The sequence below is a fragment of the Megalobrama amblycephala genome, linkage group LG5 (assembly GCF_018812025.1).
Source record: "Megalobrama amblycephala isolate DHTTF-2021 linkage group LG5, ASM1881202v1, whole genome shotgun sequence".
NCBI classification, from domain to species: domain Eukaryota; kingdom Metazoa; phylum Chordata; class Actinopteri; order Cypriniformes; family Xenocyprididae; genus Megalobrama; species Megalobrama amblycephala.
The window spans coordinates 41339986-41361056 of NC_063048.1; the positions used below are offsets into that span (position 1 = coordinate 41339986).

Here is a 21071-nt window from a genome sequence, read left to right on the forward strand (position 1 = left end):
TCATACAGATTAAGGCATTAATGTGTGCTTTATAAGCACTAGGGAAGGGAAATGTCATCATCCATGCACCACTATTACATCAGCCTGATGTTTGTCACCTGGGTTGTGGGACAGTAAATGTGACAACATTAACTGTGTTGATTCTAATACCAGATCTGATATTAATGATTCATGTACAGTCAGATGATCTTTGTCTATGTGTCAGTAAATCAAACCAGTGACTAAACGCTCAACTTCCTTAGTAGGATGAAAATAATGTTATTTAAACTGTGATTAAATTATATATATAGAAAGCGATCAAAGAACGCTCCCTTTTAAATCTCTGGAGCTGTCAATCAAACAGTGTGAGTTTATCAGCGACTGAGTTCTGGACTCTCAACAAAACTACCAGTTTATTCAACGAATCTCTTAGTTACATCGTGTTTGCACTGTTAGTTATGATGAAAGCATTCGTTAGTGTGCAGAAATTGAGTTACAATGACGCGATCACTGCTTTCATGCACTCATAAACATGTCTGTGATCGACTACATGCTCATCACTGCAACTTTTCGCCAACTTAATGCCATAGATATGAATATAATGAATATAGTTTTCAAGAGGGTAATACTTAGCTATTTCATAGGTAAAGGTGTCAGCCAATCACAGCAGAGGGCGTTTACACTTAAGTCTCACAGCACCTTAAAACAGAAGCATGTCCTGATATTGCTGAGTTAGATGCGTTCCTGGGTCAACATATTTTGTTGATCCTGGAACAACATTCCAGTCTGAAAATTTAGTCTTAACCCTATTCCTACCCCTAAACCTAACCCTACCCATAAGTTATCCCTAAAATCAGAGGGAAATGATAGATGAATAACACTGATGTAGAAGCACCAATTCATGATTTTAATCCTAAACTTGACATAATCTGTAAACTTGTCCCTCAAATCTGATTGGTTGATTTGAATGTTGTTCCAGGATCAACAAAAATGTTGACCCAGGAACATGTTGAACTCAGCAAAATCAGGTTATGCAAAACAGAGCATTCAAATCAGAGGGCTAAAATCAGTGTCGAAAAAATGCCTTTTATTTCTAAATTATGACCATTTTTAATGTAAAAATCATTCTAACATTATAAGTGCACCCCACGAAACATTATAAAACAATAAAGCAACGCAGTTTATGACGCCTTTTAATGTGCACATTTTTAAAAGCTCACACTCTTAAATTGTACAGCTCGTGTTTTAATTTCCTGTCATTCTCCAGGTTCTCTGGACTGTCTGCAGGGCCGATCTGCCAGTCTGTCCAGCGATGATGTCGTTGGACTGGGTCACGAAGGTTCACGTCTCAGTCAGTCGTCTCTGATTCCCCGTAGCTCCACCCTTCCCTGTGATGCCACATCTGCTTCACGTTCTTCCCAGAGGCCCACTTCTCGGCGGCCGTCCTCTCCTGGCAGCGAGATGGTTACTCTGGAGGAGTTCTTGCAGGAGAGTAATGCCCTGTCCCCACCCACTGTAAGTTGTTTAAACACTAACAATGTTTTAACACCTCTTAGCAGAGTTATTTGTTTGGTGGTTTGACCTTTTAACCCGGGTGCAAGATGATCATTTTGGGGAAATAGTGACACATCATCAGAATAATTTGCAGTTGTTTGCAGGGGACTTTTAAAATGTGTAGTGAATCATACACGGCAGGATGTGCATTATCTCACGTCAGATATCCTGTTTCTCTTTTTGACAAGTATATTTATGCAGTGAAAATGGCAAAAGATGATCAGTAGAGACATTTATGCTTCTACATCTATTATGCCTAATATTTGATCTGTTTGACCCTGCACCATGGATTGTTGCTTGCTAATTTAGACTTGCTAGATAATCTCTAAGTTCTGTGTGAGATGTGTATAACAGAAACATCACCATTGCAGCTAGTGGCCTCTCTGTGGTTGATCACATCATATTTGATACACAGATCTCAAAGTCTGTCTCAATATAATTTTTGCATGTGATTTGAAAAATGCATGCAACAGGATTCCCGTGGTCATGAACAAATCTGGAAATTTCCCCTAAAAAAAAAAAAGTATTTATTAGAGTTGTTGAACTTTATAATTTAGGAAGCAACAGCGCTGCCAACTCTCACACATTCAGCGTGAGACTCAGTTGACAGTTCTCATGCCACACGTCCGCTTTCTCACGCAGTGAAAAAACATCATGGACCGCAATCTGATTTAATTTCAGTTATTTTATTAAATTAGCAATTCATTTATTCAGTTTTATTCAATTGTGGTGATATGCTATCAACTTAATGAAGTAAAAAAAAAAAAAAAAAAAAAAAAAAAAAAAATATATATATATATATATATATAATAAATATTTTAATAATAATATTTTATTAAATATTTAGTAGTTTTCTCTTACATTTTAATATATTGCTTTAGTGTAATGGAAATATTGCAGTTAATATTATTCTTACACCAATGAAAATATACAAGGAAATATATAGATGCCTTTCTATTGTAGTAAAGGCCCCCGATATACTCACAGCGAAGTTCTTTTTCGTTCTTCACTTGGGGTAAAATGAAGTTCGAAATAAGTGACCAGCTGTTAGCGAATATCCAACGCTGCCAGCGAGCAGATGAATATGAATGTGTAAGTGCTGCGCACTTTCCTCTCAATACCAAAATAAACACAACAAAACTGAGAAGTATTTTTTAATAAACCACAAGAAAAGCATCTGATCATAGCAATGTGGATATTTTTGCACAAGCTCTGCAATTCGGCACCCTAGTAAAGTCACGTAATGTTTATTTATATGGCACTTTATACAGTAGATTCCTAAAAATCAAGCAGCTTTACCATATTAAACATGGTAAACGGTGTCAGTGTCTCATTTCATCAGAAGTACAACTTTGTTTTCTACTAACAAGCGGCTCTCCAGCATGTTTATGTTTTCACTCACGGACGTCTGACCTTGATGGTCTGAACAGGAGAAATGAGGCGGAAATTTTTTCCATGTAAAAGAAGGTTGAGCCTCTACCTATTATGTAATTGCCACAGACCAATAGTAGGTGTTTACCAGCTGTAGCAAACTTTTCCAGAAGGTTCGCTTTGACAAGCTGTTTCGAACTCCAAACGAACTTCGTTTTGGCCTGATTTTGTTCTAAATGACTTCACATCAGTTCACATCGATTTTGCTTGAAGTATAATTGGGGCCTTCAGGGAGTCCCCTTACAAGAGGAGGGGGTCCTAGGCTTAAAAAAAAGGTGTGGGAACTCTGCATGTAATTCCCATTGTAATCTTGAAACTTGGGGAACAGTGGGATGCAACCACGGGCTTTTTGCAAAAAGCTTTATAATGATTCAAAATATGTCTGTCTTTTAGGTGCAGACAGGAAGTCGAGAGGATCTGATGACTGACTATTTCACCAGATCTACTCGGCCTGTCGCTCTGCGAGATGGCGCTAAAACTCCCACCAATTATGTCACGCCAACCGTCAAGACTACTCCACCAGAACTAGATGGTCGGGCCCCCAAACCTGGACACAGTGTCAAACCAAGCATTCGGCTCACAGAGACCTCCGCACCTCCATCTCATTCGCAAACCCTTCCTAACAGAGGAGCGGGACCGCGGCCCTCACCTCTGCAGCAGTCCAATCCTCGCGGAGGCGTGGGCGGCAGCACCAGCCTGAGCCGCACATTCAGCCTGGCCTCAGCGGACCTCCTCCGCTCCAACGGACCAGACAGCTACCGCACCGAGGCCAGCTCTCCCAGCCAAAGTGATGTTGTGTTGAGGAGGTCTGGTGCAGTCGCCAGAGAAAGACCCATGTCCGCTAGGCTGGCTGGATCCTCGCCGCTACCTGGAGATCCAGGGCATCTGTCCGTGGACCCTCGTCGCCTATCTCTTGCCGCACCGAGAGATGAGTTATCCCTGGCTTGTGCGCCCCCAATGCACTCTTCTTCTACGTCGCTGCAGGCTGAACGGGAGTACGTTGGGAGTAGCCGGGCAGGAGCGGTCCGTACTGGATCTCCTCAAACCCGAGCAGCCCCCCACCGTGGCGAGGTGGCCATGGTGACTCCTGTGCGAGCCGTATCTGCATTGAGGCTGAAGGATTTGGAAGAGGAACCTCAGGAACAAAGACAGGCAGAGTCGCCTCAACTGAAGAAAACCGACACTGCCAACTTAAGCAAGGAGCAGCCCACCAGCAAACCTGCCTCTCCTGACCCCAACAATGACCCTCAGACTGTGTGGTATGAGTATGGCTGTGTGTAGGACCTCGAACTTGGTGAAGAAACTGCAGTGTAAACAAATGAAAGCCCCAGGCAGCTCTAGTGCAGACTGGTCACGTCTTTCTTTTCTCCATTTCTCCAGGTGCCTCAAAGGCACCAGGTGCATTTGAGGGTCTTGCACACGTTCACACTGACCTGGAAACGAATGTATGGGGCACTTGAATGTATTTTTCCCCTTCGTATACAATTGAACGCCATTGATTTCCGCAGCTCCAAGGCAGGCCAGTTCACATTCTATTCTGATTGTGGAAAACAAACGTTGGGCTGTGTGCAAGGAGCCACTCCCAGCGTAATTACTGAGTAGCAACTGCATCCATCTTTAGGAGGCGCAGGACAGTTGCAGGTCCATCACCAAGACAGCCTCACAGGGACCCATTACGGGAAGCGGCTTCTCTCTCACTCGCTCCCTGCTGACATACCAAACAATCTGCTCTATTCTGCTTCTTGTGGGTGACCATGTATTTGCTGTAGGAACTGGGTTTGGCTCAGACTTGGCAAGAGGACAACACAGAGCCAGAACGAGAAGTCCATTGGACATGAGGATAAGAAAGCACCTACCTTGTGATTTAAGGTGGAACAATGTCTCGGGAATGGGCTTTAAGGTGGAATCTACATTGCCCTGTTTCACACAAGCATTTAGGGTTGTACTTAAGAGAAACTGAAGCTCAGTTTGGTGTTTTGGTTTTCGTTTATCCGACACACTCGTTTTATAACACTGCACATCTGTTCCAATGACTAGAAGTTCTTTTATTAGTTTATTTATTAATGCCTTTGAGGCAATTAAATGACACTTGTTTGTGTGGTTGTTTTAATGTGTGTGTATGCATGTCTAATTTTCCAAGCTTTTTGTTTTGCGTGGTTGATGGTTAAGTCTGATGATGTTGTATACAGAAAGAATGGAGTGAAAGAGCCCATGGATTCCCGGGATCATGTCACCAATCTAGTGTTCTTTGTTCCCTTGTCAGCCATCACATTTCACCACCATCATCTCATGGTCTGCTGTGGCAAGAGCTGGTCACCAAACTTAGGAGATGGTGGATCGTCATAGAAATCTATTTGGAGCAAGAATTCACACTGGGTGTGTAAATATAAGAAGAGTGTCCTGTTTGAATGTGCACGACTACTGGTTACATGATTTTAGATATACAGCTGTTTTTATACACTACTGCACATGAACATAGATAATTACCTGTAAGATATGGTGTGAGTAGATGCCCTAACAACCTTTTACACTTAATAATGTAAAGTTTGTGAATGATAGAAGCCTGATTAGAGAGAAAGCTGATGTCCAAAACCTAAACTCTTTGTAATAAAGGTTTTTTTTTTTTTTTAAGCAATCTCTGAAGTTGGTGGTTTCAGTAAATTATACTGTACATGAGCTGTTTTAGTTTCTAGGACACGTTAAAAATCAGTTCATTTATTAAAAAATATTTAAATATCAAAATGTAAACAATATCTAATAATTATAATAAATAATGTAGAAAAACAAACTATGCTCTAAAAAATGATGGGTTAAAAATAACCCAAGTTGGGTTTAAAATGGACACACCCAGTGATTGGTTTGAATAAGATTGTGTCATAAAAAGTGTCCAAACTTCATTGTGTCAGTTTTAAGAAACAGTATTTTTTTTTTTGTAACCAAACAAATCATGCAGTATTATGATTGCACACAGAATGTGGGACGCAGCATTTTTAAATTTTTTTTTTTTTTTTTTTTTACTGCAATGTATATTACACGATTACGTTTAAAACTAGCCATTTTTTTCATGCTAGGTTTTTTTTTTTTTTTTTTTTTTTTTTTGAAATTCACTCCCAGAGTAGGTGAATTTCATAGGGGTATGGAGTTGGTGTGTCCAAAATGGTCAATATTCATATTCATGCATTTTATTCATGTTTCATGAAATTACAAAGCTTGATATATTTATTGTGCAATAATACAAATGAACAGGACAGACTGAATCAAAATGAATTGAAACATGTATAAACAGCAGTAGGCCTACCTAACACATTTGATTGTGCTGCTCAAAATTAAGGTTGTTTAAACAAATATGAAGAATATAAAATTGTAGAAAATGTATGCATTTTAATAACTTATAACTGCTAAATTTAGGAAAGAAAGAAAGGGAAAGAAAGAGAAAGAAAGAGATGCAAAAACTTGAGGCAACGAGATCCAGGATCTAATAGATGAAGAGTAAAGATCAGAGTAGAGAAAGAAGGAACAAAATGAAGACATTTGCAGAATGAAATGAGAGAAGAGCAGTCAGACGTATAAGATGCAGAAGAGATGTGAGAAGCAAAAAGAGCAAAGAAAAGCTAAACTATCAAAGACCCAGTCTGTTTTATACCATAAGCATAGGAAAACTTACATCCAACTTAAACATATGTTTTGGTCTAATAAGAAAAGGACAGACTTATCCATTATGTCACAGTTGGTGTAACGGCTATGTCAGAGTGATGGTCAGACGTCAGAGATAGATGAAAATAGATACGAAAGGTGTTGTTTTGACACCCTTAAGAGAATCTTGCATTATCTCATGCATGAAGAAATGTAAACAGACATATTTTCATACAAAGGTACATCAACTTCAAATGAGCAACTAATTCTGAAAGCATCATCGCTTCTGCAGTATTTGACAGGCGTCCAATATCTAACCATAAAAAGGGTCAACATGACCTGTCACAATGAAACACTTGACGAATATAGCGATAAGAAGAACCATAAAGGAGTACATTAAAGATTCAATACTTGAAAATATGATGAGGATTAATATGTGGAATAGGAGTACATGAATATATGAAATCAAATGTAATATTGATAAATCACAAACCATAAATGATTAACATAAAACATGAATAAAATGCATGAATATGAATATTGAATGCATTTTGAATGCACCAGGAGTTCAAGTTTAAAATGTAGAGGATTTTCATATTTTATCCACATAGCCTCCATCTGTTTTAATAGCCTGATATTTTTAAACATCTATGGTTTATACCAGTGAATCTTGGCCATTTCCTCCACTGGAATACAGTGCCAAACGCATTTAAGGTGTTTTCCTTTGCCATTGAGAACAATCCCATTGAGAAAACCTTAGATTTCCCTTATGCATATATTACATAAATACATTACCGTTATTCCCAACAAGTAGAGGGATAATGAGGCTGTCATCCTAAGGAGCTGCCTACATAAACAGCACTTTGGACATGAGAGTTTAACACACATTCGGTTGAGCTGACTCGGAGTTACATGACCAAACATGCTCTGTGCAGACAGGTTCACTATATGAAACACATCCTGTTTCTGGGGAATACACTTCAGGGATGACTTTGAGTAATTACGTGCATCATCGCCTAAAATTGTTGACGCAATAGTTTTTTTTTCTTTTCTTTTCCTTTCTGTTTTTCCGAGGCGACACCCCCTGAACACGCGTGAGATCTTATCTCTGTAAAAATGTTCACTTCTGCGAGTAAACGAATAAAAATAGACACTCTGTCAGACAGTCTGGAGCTGCTGAACTTGAGGATCTTCACATTCGTCCAGTGGAATAAAATCAGCAATCTGAAGGTAATGCACTTATCTGATACACTCACTCACCCTAAGACAAATACTATAGACTAATACAGTAATTGTTGCCAGTAGGCGAAAACTGGGCATTCTGTTAAAAAAGCAGGAAAGATGAACATTTATTTGACTTTTTTAATAAGACCCCACATAAAATGTATTATATAGTAAGAATAATTGTGGTGTTTTTGCTTGAGAATATCACGCGACTTGTGTAGTAATCTAGTAAAAGATAAATGCTGCTGTTTAATATTTCACAGCTTGCCACATGCAATGCGATTTTACAATAAATGAACATATATATATATATAGGCGGTAGGCTATGAGTCCGATCGTTTCGTCTCAACCACATGTGAATGACCAACAGGTCTGTGAAATTATTTACATTTACGTATAAAGCTGTGCTACGAATGAATATTACAAATGAACATGGTTTAGGGTTCAAGTCCGAAAAAGGTTTTAGTTCTCACAAATGTAAAACTAGTCAGATACTAACTATCATGCAATTGTGGGGAGAATGGTAATAGGAATAAATGCATTTTAATGAAGCACATGTTGAAGCAGTGTTTGAAATGTGAGTCAGTCAGTTGTCTACTTCAGATGGTGCAACAAGACAGCGCGAAACAGAGCAATACTAGAATGATAACAAACACGAATATTACATGTAGCTTAGTAAATATATTGCAGTTGTTTTCTTATAACGTGTTATATGTCAGACACACGCTACCAGTGGGATTACATGACTTTAGGACCGATTCAAACAAGCGTGTCAGCATAAAGAGATCTTTCAGAGTCTGATTTAGGGTTATTGGGTTTATGTTCGACATTCTGCTCAACATTAATTAGGCTAAACGTTCTCAGTTCTGCTTTCATAATTAAATGACAGAAAATAGACCTATACATCCTCTCCCTCTCTCTCTCTCTCTCTCTCTCTCTATATATATATATATATACACACATACAGATATTGTAGTTCGGAGGGCACAATTAAAAAAAAAAAAAAAAAAAGTCTAATTTAAAATAATTGATAGCTCTTTGAAAAGAAAACAAAAAAACATGCAAAACCATCTTTGTGCAATTGGATTTTTGATTTAAGAACTTCCTCATGTGTGACAGCTAGTTGCATAAACTTTTTGCCACTGTTACACTCTAAAAAATGCTGGGTTAAGTTGGGTTTAAAAATGGACAAATCCAGTGATTGGGTTAAATGATTGCCCAACGTGCTCGGCAGTTCTATTTAACTCAACGATTGTTTAAAAATGACTATATGTCTGTCTTAAAATGAACCTAAAATAGGTTGGAAATTAAAAATCAAACACATAATTACTAGAGGCAACAATAATAATCAAAAGGTGAACATTTATTAATAAGCAATTTAATAAATGTTATTGTTTATTATTAATAAATGTTCATTTCCAACCTATTTTGGGTTCATTTTAAGCAAGCAATATAGTAATTTTTAAACAATAGTTGAGTTAAATAAAACTACCCAGCAGGTTGGGCAAACATTTACCCAACTGCTGGATTAAAACAAACCAATTGCTGGGTTTGTCCATTTTCAACCCAACTTGTGTTGTTTTCAACCCAGCATTTTTTTTTTTTTTTTTTTTTTTTTTTTTTTTGAGTGTACTTAAAGTCAATAGAATGTCTGTTGGGGAACCATAAAAACAAAGAGTTAGCAAATATTAAATGGATAGTTCACCTAAAAACAACAATTTTATCATCATTTACTCACATTGTTCCAAACCTGTATGAGTTTCTTTCTTCTGTTGAACACAAAAGAAGATATTTTAAAGAATGTTGGTAATCAAACAGTTGACGACAGCCGTTGACATCCATAGTAAGAAAAAAAAAACTGTGGAAGTCAATGGTTACCGTCAACTGTCTGGTTAATGACATCCTTCAAAATATATTCTTTTGTGTTCAAGAAGAAAGAAACTTATACAGGTGTGGAACGACATAAGGGTAAGTAAATAATGACAGAATTTTAGGGTGAACTATCCCTTTAAGCAGGCAATGTAATGAGAGTTAGTTGACATGTAGGTTCGACGTCATTAGTCAACAGAATGTCTAAAGGGACCATCTAAAACAGGTAATTGACTTTGAATTCAAAATGGATGTCACGTTTGAAACCCCTGGAGATAGATGCACATCTGTGACCACTCTTCAATTGAATTCTGTGTTGCACAGCAACCACCAGCTTGGCTGAAAAATGTCTGCTCTAATTAGTAATGATTAATGTATTTATTGGACTATTGACCCAAGGTGTTATGCCACTTACCCATGGTAAAACACATTACCTCTCTTGTACTGCCATTTTATACTGAAGAAATGAAATGCTCGTTTCTATTATTATCATATATATGACTTCATCAAAATTTAATAGAGGAATACAGCTCAATGGTGCATTCACTGCACCAGACCTACTTGTCAAAATGTCAAGTCTCTAAGGTTTATGTTGAAGCTGGCTCAATATATAAAATACAAAATGCGAAGGAACAATTCTACTGAAAAAAAAAAGCTCTAGGTTTTATTGTTGTACCTGCACAGATGTCGTGCATCACAGTCTGAGCAGTGTTACTGAAGGTGTCATGTATGACTCAGATGCAGGGACACATTCTTGAGCATTTAATGGATTGGTGATGAAACATGTTTTTCACGCTGGTTCATTCATCGGTTATATGTTGTGTTCCACAGTAGTCACTGCAGCCAAGGTCTCATTCCCAATATATCTGACATCCTTTCATCAGCTAGACATTCTGCGAAATGGGTCACGGTCAGTTTGAAAAGCGCAACTTATATTACTCAAATCAATAATGTGACGGGATTTAATACACAAGATGTTCAAGATGGTTGCATTTTGCACTGATCGTTAAAGAAAATACATATGCTGACGTCAAAGTCAGTGCAAATGACTGTACAGCTGAATTCTTTCTGAATTCAATAGTGGTTTCAAGAGGAGTTTTTTTTTTTTTTTTTTTACACTTCCTTCAACGTAATAATATCTCTTCCTGTATGTTTAGAATAGTTTAGACTTTGAAGGACGCAGCCCACACACAAAACCACACACAAACCCTTTGTCTCTCGGCACGAGTCAGCAGCCATCTTGATAACATCCTCAGGCAGCTATTTTCTAAGCATGCAGAAAGCTGAGAGAAACCCAAATCATTTTGACAAGTATGTCAAGTACCGTAAGCAATCAAATCTTACAACAATGGTCATAAAATTGGCTTCTTTAGCTGAAATTGACCAAAAAAGAGTATTAATGTGTATCTTTCCTATAGAGTGCTGCAGGAATAACGTAATTCAGAAGTTAGCATCAGTCTGGTTCTCTTAACGACAGGCTTGCCTTTTCAAGAAACTCTTCGAAAACCGATGTATTGTCTCTCATAGATTAAAATGTGAAGCTTGTGTTAACTAAAACACATTTTGTGTAACTCATTTACAAGTTTTAAGGCTCTTGCAGGACTGTTATTTGGAGCATTGTGATTTTTCCCATTTTTTTTTTTTTTTTTTTTTTTGTGTCTACTCCTCCAACACTTTGACTAGGTATCACTAACTATCTCACGATACAATACACAATGCGATGCATATGATACAATTCAATACAACACAATGCATCACACTATCAATAAATGGATTGCGACGGAAACGCAAATATATGTGAAAGACCCACAGTGCATTTAAAATGTAGAACTGTCAGAGTATGTTCTGCATATGTTGAACATAAAGTATGTTCTATAACTATGCATGTGTGTAGTGTGAACGCTTACAAAAAAATAAGTCTATTTAAGTGTGCTATTTGTATACTTGTAAATTAAAATAAGAAACCATACTTTCAGTCTACTTTTTATGTACTTCTCAGAAGTATACTTAAAAATACACAAGTATATTTGACTCATACTTACAGAAAAGTCTAAGTCTGGCCTGTACTTCTACTCAAACTCTTAAAAGTATTAAAAGTATACTTGGCTTGTAGTTGTGTGTATTTTAGTTTTGATTTAGTAGCTTAAATAATTTTTCTTATAAACTTACATATTTTGGCATGTTTGAAAATATTGATTATATATATATATACATATGGTAGTTACCATAAGAATTTACTTAAAAACTACTTAACCACCATTGACGGAATTTTCCGCCAATCCATGTTTTCACCGTTATAAGGTAGAGGGTGCTATTACACATCTTCTGAAAGAGTACAGAATCTCCCGTTCACAGCCGAAGAAGAAGCAGAAACAATCGATAGAAGCATTGCTTACACACATGTAATCCAATGCAATCAGATATTAAACAGCATATAAATCAAAACTGCCAAATGTTACCAAATGACGACCCAGGAGGAGTTACAGAACTACTAAACTAGCAGTTTACTAAGAGTATACTTCAAAGTGTACTTTCATAAACTAAAAAAAGTGCTACAAGTATTTAACTAGTAAACTATCAGTATATCTATAAGTCACTTGTAGTATGTAGTTTAATGTAGTTTATAGATGTAAACTAGTTACTTGTACTCAAAGTGGTAACACTTAAGTATGGGGAACGCATATTCACTATTAACTACGACTTTTGCCTCAATAAACTCCTTATTTACAACTTATTAATAGTTAGTAAGGTAGTTGTTAAGTTTAGGTATTGGGTAGGATTAAGGGATGTGGAATATGGTCATGCAGAATAAGGCATTAATATGCACTTTATAAATGCTTATAAACAGCCAATATGCAAGCTAATAAACAACTTGTTAAAAGTGGGAATTGTTTCCCATACTAAAGTGTTACCCTCAAAGTTTACTATTGTTACACTTACAAGTATACTTCTATACACTAAAAAGTGGGCCAATTTAGTCACTAGTATTGAAATAGTACACTTACAAGTATACTACTAGTACATTGATATTTAGTATACTTACTATATAAAGTATACTTAAAATACTTGAACATTATTTAAGTATGCTTAATAAAATGAACTTGAAGTATACTAATTTCTTTGTAAGGGAATACAAACTGGACATACTGAATCTGCCATGTTGGCATTGTAATGTAACAACGTTTCCTGCCATTTACGAACATAACGACTCCTTTCCCATGCCATCTGATACTTCCATCAAAATCTCTGAAAGCTGTAATCCGGGTTGTATGAATACTGTGTTGGTATTCGGACATGCTAATCACTTGACAATGTTTTGTTTGCTTCCTATAGAGTTCATTCATGGAATGATATTTGGAGACCTCTGTCGATTACGAACGTCCTACACTCATTGAGTAAGACTCTGCGAACATGAGGTTGGAATTATGAACATGTCTGAGGAGCAAATCAACTGCACTATAAGCCACGAGATTCACCAGTACCTGTTTTCGGGTGCGTACATCCTAGTCCTGCTAGTGGGTCTTCCCGCCAATGTTTTCTCTCTCTACCATGCCTGGCTGCAACTAAAAGCCCGCAATGAGCTGGGGGTCTACTTGTTAAACCTGACCATATCGGATCTGCTGTACCTGGCCTCCTTGCCTCTCTGGCTCCAGTATATTTTCCAGGGGGACGACTGGAGCGGCTCGGAGTGGCTCTGTCAGCTGTGTGGTTTCCTGCTCTACGAGAACATCTATGTCAGCATTGGTTTTCTGTGTTGTATCTCCATTGACCGCTACCTTGCAGTGGTCTACCCCTTCCGCTTCTCCTCTTTCCGGACGGTGCGAGCTGCAGCGCTGGTCAGTACGGTGGTCTGGCTCAAAGAGCTTGCCGTAGGAGTGGTGTTTTTCCGGCATAAGGAGCTCAGCAAGGACAAGCACAACCAATCTGTGTGCTTTGAGCACTATCCCATGAAGACATGGGAGTATCCAATAAACTACTACCGTTTTTACATAGGCTTCCTGTTCCCTTTAGGAATCCTCTCATTGTCGTACTTTCGAGTCCTCCGAGCAGTGGACAAGAGTGCAGGCACGCAGACTGCCCAGAAAACACGCATCAAGTACCTGGTGACCAGCACCATTGTCATCTTCCTGGTGTGCTTCTCGCCGTACCATGTCTTCCTGCTGGTGCGCACGCTATTAGAGCGGGACTGCGCTTTCATCGAGAACATTTTCAATTACTACCATTTCTCCCTGCTGCTTACTAGCTTTAACTGTGTGGCAGACCCCGCGCTTTACTGTTTTATCAGTGAAAGTGCACAAAAGGGCATCCAGAAGGCTCAGGATACTTGCACTCGGGTTTTCTGCTGTTGCTCAAAAAGTCATGGAAGGTTCAACACGCACTCCACTGAGATGGCGGTCACCAATGAAAACGGTACAGGCACGACAGTGGTGACACTCATGCAGCAGGTCAAAACTGAAGTTTGAACTTATTTGTTCTATTAATTATCTATACAATAGACATCATACAGCTTAGCTACAGGCTCTTCAGTGGACAGAAGGAACATATGAAAGCATCATAAGCTGCGTTTCCAACGCAGGAACTTTCCCCAGGAACTAGGGACTTTGGGGTAGTACTTGACTAAAAATATTCCCCTCAGAAAGTCCCTGCTCACGAGGTAGTACTTTTTCAAAGTTCAGGAACTTTCGGGGGTGGGACTTGGGCGCTGAACATGCTGATTGGTTGAGTTCATGCAGCATTTTGATTGGTTGACTCCACGCAGCGTTTTATTTCAACTACCATTTTCAAAAGTCTGTTGCGGTGCGTGCAGTAAAGCCGGATTTACACTACACACGTCTGCGGCACGTTACGGCTCTGACAGGGCCACCGAAGGTCATCGCGGCCACTCAAGTCAATGCTTGTGTTTATACCAGCCTTGCATGTTTCAGAAGTGTCCCGGAAGCTACAGATAGGCGGCAAGTCTATTTCTGACAGACGCCGCTTCTCAGCCACGCAGTTCAAATACAAAATAAAGTTAAAAATAATCACCCTGTGTAGACTCCCGCTCATATATTTCATCACTAGGAGGCCAAAAGTTTGACGACATGAGATCCTGCTCCTGGTGTGAGTTGACACCCCGTAGAGCAGAGGTGTCCAAACTCCGTCCTGGAGGGTCACTGTCCTGTAGAGTTTGGAACAAAATCTCACCGGAGCCATAATGCGCCGCAGACACGTGCAGTGTAAATACGGGGTCAAAGTTGTTTGCTACTTGAATCAACAAAGGAGTTTTAAAAAATACGACAGATGGAGATGAGGTTCAGGCTTTATTAAGCTTATATGTGGAGGACAAAATCTAGCGGGAACCGGAAAGTCTTGCGCAGTCCTACGTCACCGGACTTAATCTTCATGGTACTTTATGGTGATGATACACGGGGCAACTTTGCAGAGCGATATTGCTTGAGCACTTTTCCATTGAGAATGGACAACAAATTTCGATCTAAAGTATCCAGATAGAAATTTGATGCTCATTCTCAATGTGAAAGTGCACAAGCAATATCGCTCGGCAAAATTGCCCGGCAACATTGCTCAATGTGTATCATCACCTTAGACCGCAATGGAAACACAGACATCAACATGTCTGGGGGGAAAAAAGTTCCTGGGACAAATTGTTCCGGGTAATTTCGGTGGAAGATGTACGGTCACATACAGTCAATGTACAGTTGTTTTACATTGGTTAAAACATTATCCTTCTGTTTTAGCCATATTGCAGTATTTCATGGTCTTGGTAAGCTAACATTTTAGTTTAATTCTCAGGGATTGCTACCTTGATAATCGCCCTGACAGCAACATAGTGTCGGCCCAGATCCGGATCTGGGCCACACTATGTTCCTGTCTGGGTCACCAGTGGTTGACATTTGTGGTTTCAGGAACCAATGATTTTAAACTTTACTATTTTAATGTACTGTTCCAAGTCCCTTTAGCTACATTTGCATGTAGTGATTAAACATTGTGTCCAAGATTAAGCCATTTACCTGCTTTCAACCCTCATAGGTTTCAGTTTCCAGTAATATTTAGACTGTTGGTATGAGGGGAAAAAACCTTCATGGTCTTCAATAGTTTAACTCTCTCATCATTTACTCAAACTAATACCATTACAAACCCATATGGCTGTCTTCCTTCCAAGAATTGTAAAAAGAGAAATTTTGATGCAAATGTATGCTTGCTTACTGTGATTTGAGAGATAGGGAGGGAAATTTTATTAGTAAATATGATTTTAATTGTGGTTGGAATATAGTGCACAAGTTTCATGGACCAGTGTGACGATACTTTTTTTTTTTTTTTTTTTTTGAAGCTTAACAGTTCTGGTCACTGTATGTTCTCATTTAATGGAAAAGAACAGCATGAAATTCTGTGTTCCATCATAGAATGAATGACATACCGATTTAGAACATCAGTAAATGATGACAGAATGAACTTTTCCTTTAAAAAAAAGCAAAGCAATGATGCCTTATCTTTGTCACCTGCTCAGCTTTTTCATGGTAAGACATGGAGCACACAGACAGTTAACAAGCACAAGAAGGTTCACGGGTGTGAAGGGTCGGCCACCCCCCAAATAGACAATCTGGACAGCTTCCCACTGTGATATCACATCCTGGGAAAAAAGATGAGGAAGAAGCAAATGATAGTTGCTTCCAGAACTCATGGATCTTTTGTTTGCTCAAACTATGGTGTTAAATAAAGGTGATGAGTGTTTGTTGCCGTGTTTACATTTTTAAGATGGAGGTGACCTGAACTGACACAACAGACGTGGAAGTGTTCTTTTGCTCACTCAAACTATGTTTACAGTGAAAACTCAACATGCATGCAGTTTGTATGTTTGTATTATATGTAACCAAATCAAGATTGTATTCAGGTTATTTCATGATTTCACATAGTGACTGCTGTTCAGTTTCATTTATGAGATTTTTATTATTGGTTTTTATACTCTGTTTATTGTTTGTGGTGCACAAATCACTGGCAATGATTGTATTGTTACACAGTACATGGAGACAGAAATGATGCTCTGCTGGATAGCAGGGGTGTAAAAAAGTACAGAGAAATTATATTTAATTATGGGTACAAAAACCTGACTTTTTTTTTTTTTTTTTGAAGACAGGATGTCTGATCAATAAATTTTGGTTTTGTTTGACTTGTTATTCTCAGTAAAATGTATAAAATATGGACTTTTTACCAAAAAAAAAAAGGAAAAAAAGACATATATGCAAAAACTTGATTACAATTTTCAAGTTTTCACAAATACAGTTTTTACAAATACAGTAGCTATGCAGCCATCTAACATGCTACATAGACAAATGGTAAAAGAATATGCCCCAAAAAAAGGTGTCTTATTTTCCCTCAATGGTTGAATATTATAAAAGAGGAAAACGTATGTCCCATATGAAGAGCAAAAACAAGGAATAAACGGTTGAACCATGCCTTTATCTGAAACAGGAGACCGAAATTAACGCTCCATTAAAAATGTCTCATCTTTGGTTCAGAGAAATGCTTTCATCAAATACTTGTTGTGTTTGTTTAGTTATGATCCTTTTTGGCTGTCTTTCATTGGTTTTGATTATTTTACTGGTTGGAAGCAGAACTGTGACATTAAACAAAGGTGCATAAACAGAAGCTTAAATACAGCTCTGATTCATTTGTATGAAGTCATATTCCCACTAAAACGCATCCAGCACCATTTTTTAACAAAATTGAGGGATGGGCCTATTTATTTTATTTTCATGCTTCTCTAGTCCCTGAGAAAAGTTTAATACTTTCAGGTGTAACCAGAGCCATACTAATTAAAAGTCTGGCGTTTATTTTACTTTATGATTAAGGGTTTTGGGATGATCTTCTCCAATGTTGATTTTGGTTGAACCTTGGAAGGAGGAAAGACTCATCTCTAAAAAGATCTGTGATAATATACAAATTTCCAAATAACATGAATGTGTTATGTAACACAGATCTGAACTAAAACAGCTGCTTGTACTCTCTGATACATGATAGAAGTTGTAACACTGTGGGACTTTTTTAAAGTTCCTTAGAGCACAACAAATATTTTTGTATAATAATTTATGTCCCATGGTATGCATCAAATACCTATCACATTAACAAGTTACCACCCAAGAATGTAGCCCAATAGGCTTGTTCATTCTTTTTAATCAAAGCTGCACTACTGGCCTCTATCGCCATCTGTGGTTAAAAATAAAATTGCATGTATTGGATGAATCAAACGGATTGAGTGATCGCCATTTGAGAGCGGATCTGTCACGCTACGAACTAATAATAGCAAGAAGAATGATCAACAAAATATATCAGATAAAATGTAATCTGAGCAAGTACTACTAGACTAATTTATCATATCTGCCGCTGTGATTTGGTTCGTATTTCGTTCTGACAGGGGTTCACTTACCATCTTTGACAGTGTTTTGACAATGGGCGATTCTCCAGAAGGCTGCCGTTCAACGCGAGCTAGTTATAATGCAACATAACATTATTGTAATTATAAGCCACACAGGATTCTTTAGCCGGACTTTTTTTCTGTATTCACAGACATGACGGAAAGCTGGTGTTTTCCCGCGAAATCCGACCCTGCAGCTTCAATATTTTATCATGGCAGCGGCTATTTGAAAGTGAAAATTGCTACTATTGCTAATATCGCTAAGAAAATATGATTTTCTAGCTAGTGTAAATAGCTTTTGCCAATAAAGGACGCTATTTGCAATTAGTGTAAATAAACACTCGGTTTGCTTCACTCGGAGTAATCTCCCCAAATTTCGGCCAGAGTGAAATCGCCCAAAAAGAGGCGGTGCTCCACAGAGCATGACTCGACGCTGATTGGACCATAGTGAATCGGGATACATACATACACAGTACAGTCCAAAAGTTTGGAACCACTAAGATTTTTAATGTTTTTAAAAGAAGTTTCGTCTGCTCACCAAGGCTACATTTATTTAATTAAAAATACAGTAAAAACAGTAATATTGTGAAATATTATTACAATTTAAAATAACTGTGTACTATTTAAATATATTTGACAAAGTAATTTATTCCTGTGATGCAAAGCTGAATTTTCAGCATCTTTACTCCAGTCTTCAGTGTCACATGATCCTTCAGAAATCATTCTAATATGCTGATCTGCTGCTCAAGAAACATTTAATGTGTACAATTGTACAAAATATTTGTGTACAATATTTTTTTTCAGGATTATTTGATTAATAGAAAGTTCAAAAGAACAGTGTTTATCTGAAATCTAATCGTTTGTAACATTATAAATGTCTTCACTGCCACTTTTGATTGATTTAATGCATCCTTGCTGAATAAAAGTATTCATTTCTTTAATTTCTTTTCAAAAAAATAAAAATAAAAATTCTTACTGACCCCAAACTTTTGAACGGTAGTGTATAATGCTACAGAAGCTTTGTATTTCAGATAAATGCTGTTCTTTTGAACTTTCTATTCATCAAGGAATCCTAAAAAAAAAAGTACACAACTGTTTTCAACATTGAAAATAATCATAAATGTTTATTGAGCAGCAAATCAGCATATTAGAATGATTTCTGAAGGATCATGTGACACTGAAGACTGGAGTAAAGATGCTGAAAATTCAGCTTTGCATCACAGGAATAAATTACTTTGTCAAATATATTTAAATAGTACACAGTTATTTTAAATTGTAATAATATTTCACAATATTACTGTTTTTACTGTATTTTTAATTAAATAAATGTAGCCTTGGTGAGCAGACGAAACTTCTTTTAAAAACATTAAAAATCTTAGTGGTTCCAAACTTTTGGACTGTACTGATATATATATATATATATATATATATATATATATATATATATATATATATATATATATATATATATATATATTTTTTTTTTTTTTTTTTTTTTTTTTTTTTTTACATGGTTTTCTCAGTTAATAATATAATTTTATTAATTTTTAAACCCAAATTCTTCCATGGTGCAGCTTTGAAAAATATTGTTGACTGAATATATTCAGTAGGAACGTGTTGCATATGGTGGTTAGGATATTTGTAATATCTGAAAAACAACTGTTTATTCATTCTTTTAAATAATTTATTTCCTACAGCAAGAATTTTTTTTACAGTGAGAAGCAACAGATTGTTTTGTAAGGTGAGAACACAAAAATGAAACACTTTCATATTGTCTTTATATAAGAAACAACAAAAGTGTTACCATGGCAGCTATTTCTATTACATTCTTGTATTCATCTGTGAGAAAGTGTGAGAATAGTAGACATGGGTCACAGATCAGTTTCTTGTTCCTGTGGCTATGCGATGTGTCCATAATGTAGACTACTACCACAATGACATTAGGCAAGAGTGAGATGTCTAAGACGCTGTATGATGTCAGAATGGTATGGGTGAAAGGTCAATCCGTCCACCTCCAGTCCCAGGTTTGCCGTTTTACCACTGCGGACGCCATATTTCACCAAAATGTGGAGCATATCTTCCTCCTGTTTTCAAATAGAAGAACCACGTCAAGACATGACTTCAGTAATGCATTCAGTGGTGATGGTCTTATTTTAAGCTACATGTGGGAGTGGGAATTTTAAAACAGGAAAAACGTTATTAAAATGTCAATCCCTAACAGCCACTGAGGAGAAAAACACGATAGACTCAGAAAATATTTAGGCGAACAGGAAGGAATGTGAATACAGGGTTAATGGGCTGGATTGTGGCCGTGATAATTATACGGTATACTGGCAGAGGTTCTGAAGTGGTCTCTTCAGAGGTTCTGAAGTTCACCGCAAATGTAAAAATGGCCAGTGTTGACTGGAAGCAGCAATGCGATGTGCCTGCAAGTTTTATAACAGTGGATTTCCGTTGAAAACAAAATGGGATACAAAAACTAAGAGTACGAGGTGATATAATGAGGTGAGACATGCATAAACCCTTGCAGTGCAGAAACCCTCATTCTGCAACAAAACACTTTGTTTTTGTTTTTTGAGTAGAATAGATGTTTTAACTCATTCCCCGCCAGTAACGGAATTTTCCAACTTTACATGTTTTCACCGTTATACAATAGGGGGCGCTATTACGTGTTTAAAAACAGAGGCTCTGTTCTTTTCTTTGATATATTGCATGTCCAGATATTCATACAACAAAATATCCTGGGGTCATGAAAGTTTTGCTTTGATGTCAGGCGCTCTGGCAAATATGTGACTATGGTGTCTCTAGTTTCACATTCTGTACTGTAGACTCGCTAATAACGGGTTTCTCAGTGGGTGTATCACTGAGTGGGAAGAAACCGTTTAATGTTTTTTACCGGAATGGAACAGTGGTGTTTTGTCCCGTGACTATGCCGTCTCACAGTCGCCCAGATGCCCTGCAACCAGAACCG

The 21071-nt window shown here is 37.6% G+C and overlaps 3 protein-coding genes across 6 annotated transcripts in view; 2 read left to right on the top strand and 1 right to left on the bottom strand.

The window, feature by feature from the left end:
- Positions 1–5599, top strand: part of ccdc88c (coiled-coil domain containing 88C) — an 80517-nt gene extending 74918 nt beyond the window's left edge. Inside the window, exons 29-30 of the mRNA XM_048192329.1 lie at positions 1247–1494; positions 3358–5599. Coding sequence (XP_048048286.1) covers positions 1247–1494; positions 3358–4245 — 1136 coding nt within the window. The 3' untranslated portion in view covers positions 4246–5599. The remainder of the gene's footprint in view (positions 1–1246; positions 1495–3357) is intronic.
- Positions 5600–7444: 1845 nt separating this feature from the next.
- On the top strand, positions 7445–16855 carry LOC125269381 (ovarian cancer G-protein coupled receptor 1). The gene is made up of 2 exons (XM_048192330.1): positions 7445–7827; positions 13024–16855. Exon 2 carries the CDS (start codon positions 13116–13118, stop codon positions 14151–14153), a length of 1038 nt encoding a protein of 345 aa, XP_048048287.1. The 5' UTR covers positions 7445–7827; positions 13024–13115; the 3' UTR covers positions 14154–16855.
- Positions 16856–19770: 2915 nt separating this feature from the next.
- Positions 19771–21071, bottom strand: part of dglucy (D-glutamate cyclase) — a 30490-nt gene continuing 29189 nt past the window's right edge. For all 4 annotated transcript variants that reach the window (XM_048192338.1, XM_048192336.1, XM_048192337.1 and 1 more), the window contains exon 13: positions 19771–20184. In XM_048192338.1, the coding sequence (XP_048048295.1) occupies positions 20041–20184 (144 nt within the window). In that variant the 3' untranslated portion in view covers positions 19771–20040. The remainder of the gene's footprint in view (positions 20185–21071) is intronic.

Excerpts from the sequence above, each read along its gene's own strand:
- LOC125269381 (XM_048192330.1), top strand. The coding sequence starts at position 13,116 with ATGAACATGTCTGAGGAGCAAATCAACTGCACTATAAGCCACGAGATT.